At 48.9% G+C, this 7,500-nt stretch overlaps 1 protein-coding gene across 3 annotated transcripts in view; it reads left to right on the top strand.

Moving 5' to 3' along the window:
* The window catches only part of LOC126985564 (uncharacterized), an 89,534-nt gene that overhangs the window by 64,237 nt on the left and 17,797 nt on the right, over positions 1 to 7,500 (top strand). For 2 of the 3 annotated variants that reach the window (XM_050840707.1, XM_050840709.1), the window contains exon 2: positions 2,221 to 2,988. In XM_050840707.1, the coding sequence (XP_050696664.1) occupies positions 2,221 to 2,988 (768 nt within the window). Of the gene's footprint in view, positions 1 to 1,045; positions 1,955 to 2,220; positions 2,989 to 7,500 lie in introns of those variants that run through there. The other variant, XM_050840708.1, reaches the window with a different exon arrangement.

The following is a 7,500-nucleotide window of genomic DNA, read 5'->3' as shown; positions in this document are numbered from 1 at the left end:
TCTTCTTTTGAGAACGTAAGAAAGAGAGAGAGAGAGTGCCAGCTTAGTCCCGCATCACTGCCAGCAAGATAAAGAAAAAAAAGAAAAAAAAAGAAAAAAAGAGCATCGTCGTAATATACGTAGAGGCTTTGATATATATGTGTGCGTAAGTGTGTGTGTGTGTGTGTGTGTGTGTGTGTGTGTATGTAAATCTGTCTATCTGTACCTCTTCCTGTGTGTGTGTGTGTGTGTGTGTGTGTGTGTGTGTGTGTGTGTGTGTGTGTGTGTGTGTGTGTGTGTGTGTGTGTGTAAATCTGTCTATCTGTACCTCTTCCTGTGTGTGTGTGTGTGTGTGTGTGTGTGTGTGTGTGTGTGTAAATCTGTCTATCTGTACCTCTTCCTGTGTGTGTGTGTGTGTGTGTGTGTGTGTGTGTGTGTGTGTGTGTGTGTGTGTGTGTGTGTGTGTGTGTGTGTGTGTGTGTGTGTGTGTGTGTGTGTGTGTGTGTGTGTGTGTGTGTGTGTGTGTGTGTGTGTGTGTGTGTGTGTGTGTGTGTGTGTGTGTGTGTGTGTGTGTGTGTGTGTGTGTGTAAATCTGTCTATCTGTACCTCTTCCTGTGTGTGTGTGTGTGTGTGTGTGTGTGTGTGTGTGTGTGTGTGTGTGTGTGTATGTAAATCTGTCTATCTGTACCTCTTCCTGTGTGTGTGTGTGTGTGTGTGTGTGTGTGTGTGTGTGTGTGTGTGTGTGTGTGTGTGTGTAAATCTGTCTATCTGTACCTCTTCCTGTGTGTGTGTGTGTGTGTGTGTGTGTGTGTGTGTGTGTGTGTGTGTGTGCGTGCGTATATTTCCGTTGAGAGGTGCCCGCTGTACCCCGAGCATGCGTAGACGTGGAGGAAGAGGAAGAGGAAGAGGAGGAGGAGGAGGAAGAGGAGGAGGAGGAGGAGGAGGTGAGGGAAAGTTTGGACATGAGTTTTCCTCCTTGCCTCAGTCTTTACACATGCGCTCTGAGACACACACGAGTTTTCTCTCCCTCTCTCCCTCCATCTCTCTCTCTCACCCACGCCACACAGCCTACACGCCAGCCCACGCCCTTCCTTAACTAACTAGCATACACCCACGCGCCATATCTACGTCGTTTCCTTTCTCTAATCTTTCTTCTTTTCTTTCCTCTCTACTGTTTTTTGCATCTTCGTCATTTCGTCTCTCTCTAATCTTTCTTCTTTTTCCTTCCTCTATTCTTTCCCTTTCTCTTTAACCTTTCTTCTTTTTCCTTCCTCTCTTCTTTCCCTCTCTCTTTAACCTTTCTTCTTTTCCTCTCCTCTGTATTTCTCATTTTTTTCCCCTTTTCTGTCTTACTTTTCATCATTTTTCTTTCCTCTATAGTTTCTGCATCTTCTTATATTCCTTTTTTCTTTAGCCTTTCTACTTTTCTTCCTCTTATTCTTATCTGCATCTTCCTATTCTCCTTTCTCTGTCTTTCCCTTAGTTTTCTTCTTCATCTTCCTCTCCTTCATTCTTTTCCTCTCTCTCTTTCTCTCTTCCATTTACTGTGCTTTCAAGGATCTTTACACTTCCTCACCTCCCCCATACCTTCACACCTTCCCATACCTGTTTTCTGAGGGCTGCATATCTCCCCACACCTGTTTCCCAAGTGACATCCCTCCCCACACCTGTACAAGGGACGCCACACCTGCCAAACATGTGACTGAGTGCAAGACGTGGGAAGGCCGTGTGTCAGGGCCTAAGAAGTGACCCTTGAACGCAAAATGTCACGGGTTTGTTTTCCCTGAATTTCCCGCGTCGCTCTATACCTTGCATCAGCCGTGGACCTTTCAGCCCCCGCTCGTTGCAAGTAGCGTGTCGTGGGCGTGGGTGTAGGAGTGCGGGGGCGTGTGCTTTGTGTTGTGCGTCCCGGCGAGCCATGACTCAACTTCGCTCGCCACCACCGCCGCCGCCACGCAGTCCTGTTCGGCCTCAGGTGAGCAGCGGCGAGGCGGGAGCGGGCAGGTGCGGGAGACAGGTGAAGGATGGCTGGCTGACTGTGTATGTGTGTGTGTGTGTGTGTGTGTGTGTGTGTGTGTGTGTGTGTGTGTGTGTGTGTCAGTCTGTCTGTCTTTCTGTCTGTGTGTGTGAGTGTGTGTGTGTGTGTGTGTTAATGTGTTAGTTTGTTAGTGTGTGTGTGTGTGTGTGTGTGTGTGTGTGTGTGTGTGTGTGTGCCGCCTAACAGCCAGGTGTGTGTTCCAGGTGTGTGCATGGCGTGCCGGCAGTGACCGGGGCCCCAGGATGCTCGGCGGTCTGCTGGCGGCTGCCCTCTTGGCCCTGGCGGGGCTGGCCTGCGCCCACCCTGACACGGACGCCACGGACGCTCTGGACGTGGGCGTCAGCAAACGTGACCTCGAGTTCAACCAGTATGTGCCGGGCTACAGGCGGCGGGGCGAGCCGTCCTGCGAGGAGCTGCGGGAGATGTGGCGGCTGAGCAAGCGGGAGGCGCGGCGGGCCACCACCACCAACCAGCTGCCGCGCCGCACGCAGCACCCCACCTACGGCAGGCTCATCCCCTTCGCGCCCGAGGCCAAGCCATACTCCATGGCCATCTACGGCACCCAGAGGCCTTACCTCCCCGCCAAAGGCCACTCGCCCAGCCCCTTCGACAAGGTGCGCTCCCTCCTCGGCCCGGGAGACCGACGCAACAGGTTCAACCAACTGCGGCGGATGGTGGCGGCCACGCGCGGCCCCAACCAGTCCTCCAAAGGCAGCATGGACAACCTTATAAGGATCATGGCCTCCGAGGGCCCCGACCCCCGCCCCGTGGCCCTCGCCCTCCGCGCCACCAAGGACGTGTACCCGCTGGGCCACAAGCCCCGCGGCGAGCCCCCCGCCATGTCCCCCCGGAGCATGCGGGGCGGCTCCGTGCAGTACAGCCAGCAGGGCTTCGTGGGGCCGCTGCTGCCCGCCGACTCCAGACTGCCCTCCTTCACGCCCTGGCAGCCCGCCGCGCCGGACCCCTCCCTGGTGAGTACCCGGCCCCCCATGGCCCCCCCACCCCCCCCACCGCCCCCCTCACGCACACATGCCCCCCCCATCACCCTCGCACCACCCCTCACGTGCCCCGCCTGACCCGGTAAGTATAGTGCACCGCCCCCCTCCCAACACCCTCACCATACTCACCACACCCCAGCACCCCCCACACCCTCTCCCCACGCCCTCCCCTCATCATCTCCCCTCACCCCGCACACCCCCTCAGCTAACGCCCCCCACGGCTTCTCCCCGCCAGCCCTGCGTCACTCTCTCTCCCACCCCACCTTTTCCCCTCAGCCTCCCTCCCTCCCTCCCTCCCTGACGTGGGCCCAGTCACTAGACAGACATCACACCCTCCCTCCCTCCTTTCCTCCCTCCCTCCTTTCCTCCCTCCCTTCCCTCATCTCTTTCTTTCATGCCCTGTCTCCCTTTCTCTCCCTTCCTTCCTTTCTTTCCCTGTCTTTTATTCCCTCCCTTTCTTCTTCTCTTCTCTCTTTCCATCTTTCCTTCCTTCAATTCCTCTCTCCCTTCTTCCTCTCCTTCTATTCCTTTCTCTCTTTCCCTCCCTTTCTTCTTCTCTCCCTCTCATTCCTTATCACTCCCTCCATTTCTCCGGCTTCTCCTCCCTTTCCCTTTTCCCTTATCTCCCTACCTTCTTTCCCTACTTCCCTCCATTCTTTACCTCCTCCCTCCATATTCTTCCTCCAAATCATGGGTTCACTCACCTCTGTATAAGCCAACCTATGTTTCTCCTCCTCCTCCTCCTCCTCCTCCATCTCCTCCTCGAAACCAATACAAATGCCCCTTTAAGATGCGGGTACCTTCTTCCTCCTCCTCCTCCTCCTCCTCCTCCTCTTCCAACAGACCCTGACGAGGCATTCACAGTCACTTAGAAAATATCTATATATGTATTGTGATCTAATTTACTTCTCTAATTCACTTTACTCGCGTGGAGGAGGAGGAGGAGGAGGAGAAGGAGGAGAAGGAGAAGGAAAGGGAAAGGAAAATATGTGACAAGAAAGGTGAGGAAGGAAGGAGAGATAAAGGAAGAAGATTAAGAGGAGATTGTAAAGAGCAGAAGAGAAGAGAAAGAGGAAGAGGAGATAGACTGACAGAGGAGATAAATGGAGAGATAAAGAGGAAAGTAGATAGAGGAAAGAGATAGAGAAGGATCATAGAAGAGGAGAGAGAGAGAAAGAGGAAGAGAGAGAGAGAGAAAGAGAGAAGAGAAAAAAAGAGAGAGAGCAAAGGAAAGAAAAGAAAGAGAAAAGAGAAGAGAGAGAAGAAAGAGAGAGAAAAGAGGAGAAAGGAAATAAAGCAAATGAAATAAAATTCTCTCTCTCTCTCTCTCTCTCTCTCTCTCTCTCTCTCTCTCTCTCTCTCTCTCTCTCTCTCTCTCTCTCTCTCTCTCTCTCTCTCTCTCTCTCTCTCTCTCTCTTTATTAACAAGGATGACATTGATGAAAAAATAGAGCCACTGCCCTTCTCTCTCTCGCTCTCGCTCTCTCTCTCTCCCTCCCTCCCTCTTCCTTCCTCCCCTCATCAATCATCCTCCCCTCCCTCGGCCAGACTGGAGGAAAGGGAGGAAAGTGAGGGAGGGAAGGGAGGGAAAGGAACAGACTATCCAGGTCAAATCAACCCAGGGAATGAGGATTGAAGGGAGGATAAGGGCGAGGAGGAGGAGGAGGAGGAGGAGGAGGAGGAGGAGGAGGAAGAAGAGGTCAGAGTGGGAGTGAGAGAGTCCAGACAGGAGAATAAAGAGGAGGAGGAGGAGGAGGAGACGAGGAAGAAAGAGAAGGAAGAGAGAGAGAAAAAAAAGGTAGAGAGAGAGAGAGAGAGAGAGAGAGTTAGGTTAAGGTTAGGCCAGTACTTATGTTTTCTTCATCTTTTTTCTCGTTATAAATAGCAAGGGAGGCAAGGGCAGTCAAGGGTAGGCCTAAGAAAAAAAAAACGTCAAAACTATTCCTATTTCATCCACTGTTGTTTTTATTTGTCCTGTTGTTGTTTTTATTATCTGTTTTGGGGTGATATCTTTTTTTTCCCTTTTTTTAATTTTCCTGTTTTTATTTTATTTTTAGGGAAAGGTTAATTTTTGTTTTGTATGTGTGTAATATTTTTTTGTTTTTCTGTCCTCATGTTTTTTTCTTTCTCCTTCTTTTTCTTTTCTTTTCCTGTTTTTTTCTTTTTTTTAGGGAAAGTTTAAATTTTCGTTTTGTATGTGTATTTTTTTTTTGTCCTAATGTTTTTTCTCCTTTTTTTCCCATTTTTGTATTTTTTGTTTTGTTTTTGTTTTGTTTTTCTATAAATTTGACGTCAGTTTCTGGATTTCGTCTCAGTCAATCATTTTTTTTTTCTTTCTTTCTTTAAATAAATTCATCTCGACACATTTTTTTTCTTCATTCCCTGCTTTCTCTCTCTTTTTCCTTCCCTTCTCTTCTTTCCATCTTGTACCCTCTTCCTTCTCTTCTCCTTCCCCTCTTCCTCCCTTCGTTTCTGTCATTCTCTCTTTCTCTTTTTCTTTCTATAAATAGATTCATATTGACGTTTTTTTTTCTTTTCATTCCCTCCTCTCTCTCTCTTTCTTCTCTCCTCTTCTTCCCATCTTCTACCCTCTTCGTTCTTCTTTTCTCCCTCCTTTCCTCTCCTCTCCTTTTCCTTTCTCCCTTCTCCCTTCTTCCCGCTTTCACTCTTCTCCCTCTCCTCTTCATCCTCTCTTCTCTTCTCCTCTCCCTCTCCTCCCTTTTTCTCTTCTTTCCCTCTCCTATTCATTTCCATCTTCCATTTCTCTCTTCTCCATCTCCTTTCTTATCCCCCCTCTTTCCTCCCATTTCACTCCCACACCTCTCTCTCTCTCTCTCTCTCTCTCTCTCTCTCTCTCTCTCTCTCTCTCTCTCTCTCTCTCTCTCTCTCTCTCTCTCTCTCTCTCTCTCTCTCTCTCTCTCTCTCTCTCTCTCTCTCTCTCTCTCTCTCTCTCTCTCTCTCTCTCTCTCTCTCTCCTCTCTCTCTCTCTCTCTCTCTCTCTCTCTCTCTCTCTTCTCTCCTCTCTCTCTCTCTCTCCTCCCTCTCCCCCTCTTCCTCCCTTCCTCTTTCCCTCCTCCTCCTTCTTCTCCTCCTTCGCCTCTGCTGTCCTTCATCTTCCATCTTTAAATAGATAGTTAGTGTAGCTTGTCACAAACAGCCTCGTTAGGACCAGCTGTTGTTTGTTCTTATTTTGTGTTCCTTTGTATTCTCTTCCCTCTGCGTCCATTCCTCCCCATCAGAGCAAAATAACAGGTGGGAGAGTATAAATAAACCGCCATTACCTGGGGCTTCGTGCGCAAGGTGTTCGCTCGAAGTTTAAATGGGGGAAAATAACTTAGTATTACCTTGATTTAAGTTTTCTTTTACACTCTATTTATGTAAACTTTCCCAGCCCTTTAACTGACGAAGAACACTCATTTGCAGTCTCTCTCCCCCTCCTTTTCCCTCCCTTTCTTTCTCTTCCTTCCTTTGTTTTTACCTCTCTCTCTCTCTCCCTCTCGCTGTCTCTCTCTCTCCCTGGCTCCTCCTCCTCCTCCTCCTCTCCTTCTTCCTCCTCCTCCTCTCCTTCTTAACCTCTGAAACAATACTTATGCAACTTTCTCTCCCCTTCTCCTCCTCCTCCTCCTCCTCCTCCATTCTCTATTTTCTCCGTGTGTCTTTTTTCCATCTTAAAGTAGAAATAAGGAAAAAGAAAAGAAAAGAAAAGGAAAAGAAAGGAAAGGAAAGAAAAGAAAACGAAATTGAAGTGAAAAATGGAAGGAGAGAGAGAGAGAGAGAGAGAGATCAGCCTTCACCCCCTCCCCCCCCCTCCACACACACACACACGCACAATACCCATGAAAATGACCATAAATAACCCACTTCTAAAGACGTCCACTTCGATATATTAAAGATTATTCGTTCTGCGTTGGGCGGGAAATCCTTGGCCGCTACCTGACGCACCCCCAAAACAGCCCAAAATAGCCCCAAAATAACCGAAAAATAGCCCAAAAATAGCCCAAAATATATATACAAACCAGCCCAAAATAGCCCAAAAATAGCCGAAATAACCCCAAATAGCCACATAATAGCCACAAAATAGCCCAGAAATAGCCCAAAATAGCCAAAAATTACCCAGAAATAGCCAAAAATTCCCAAAAATAGCCCTGAAATAGCCCAACGCCAAAATCCCGCCCAATAAGCATTTGATTCTGCATAAAGTGTGTTTGAAAGAGGATTGAGAAGAGGAATGGAAAATCTTTATACTCTCTCTCTCTCTCTCTCTCTCTCTCTCTCTCTCTCTCTCTCTCTCTCTCTCTCTCTCTCTCTCTCTCTCTCTCTCTCTCTCTCTCTCTCTCTCTCTCTCTCTCTCTCCATATTTACACAGTATCTCCACTTTTTATCTCACTTTCCCCTCCTCCTCCTCCTCCTCCTCCTCCTCTTCTTCTCTCCTTATCTCCCCTCCTCCCTTCTCTACTTTCCTCCAATTTAGATGAGAGGAAAAAAG

The sequence above is a fragment of the Eriocheir sinensis genome, chromosome 59 (genome assembly GCF_024679095.1).
Source record: "Eriocheir sinensis breed Jianghai 21 chromosome 59, ASM2467909v1, whole genome shotgun sequence".
NCBI lineage: Eukaryota > Metazoa > Arthropoda > Malacostraca > Decapoda > Varunidae > Eriocheir > Eriocheir sinensis.
The sequence above is the reverse complement of the archived record's forward strand: the minus strand, read 5'-3'. Positions and strand labels throughout refer to the sequence as shown.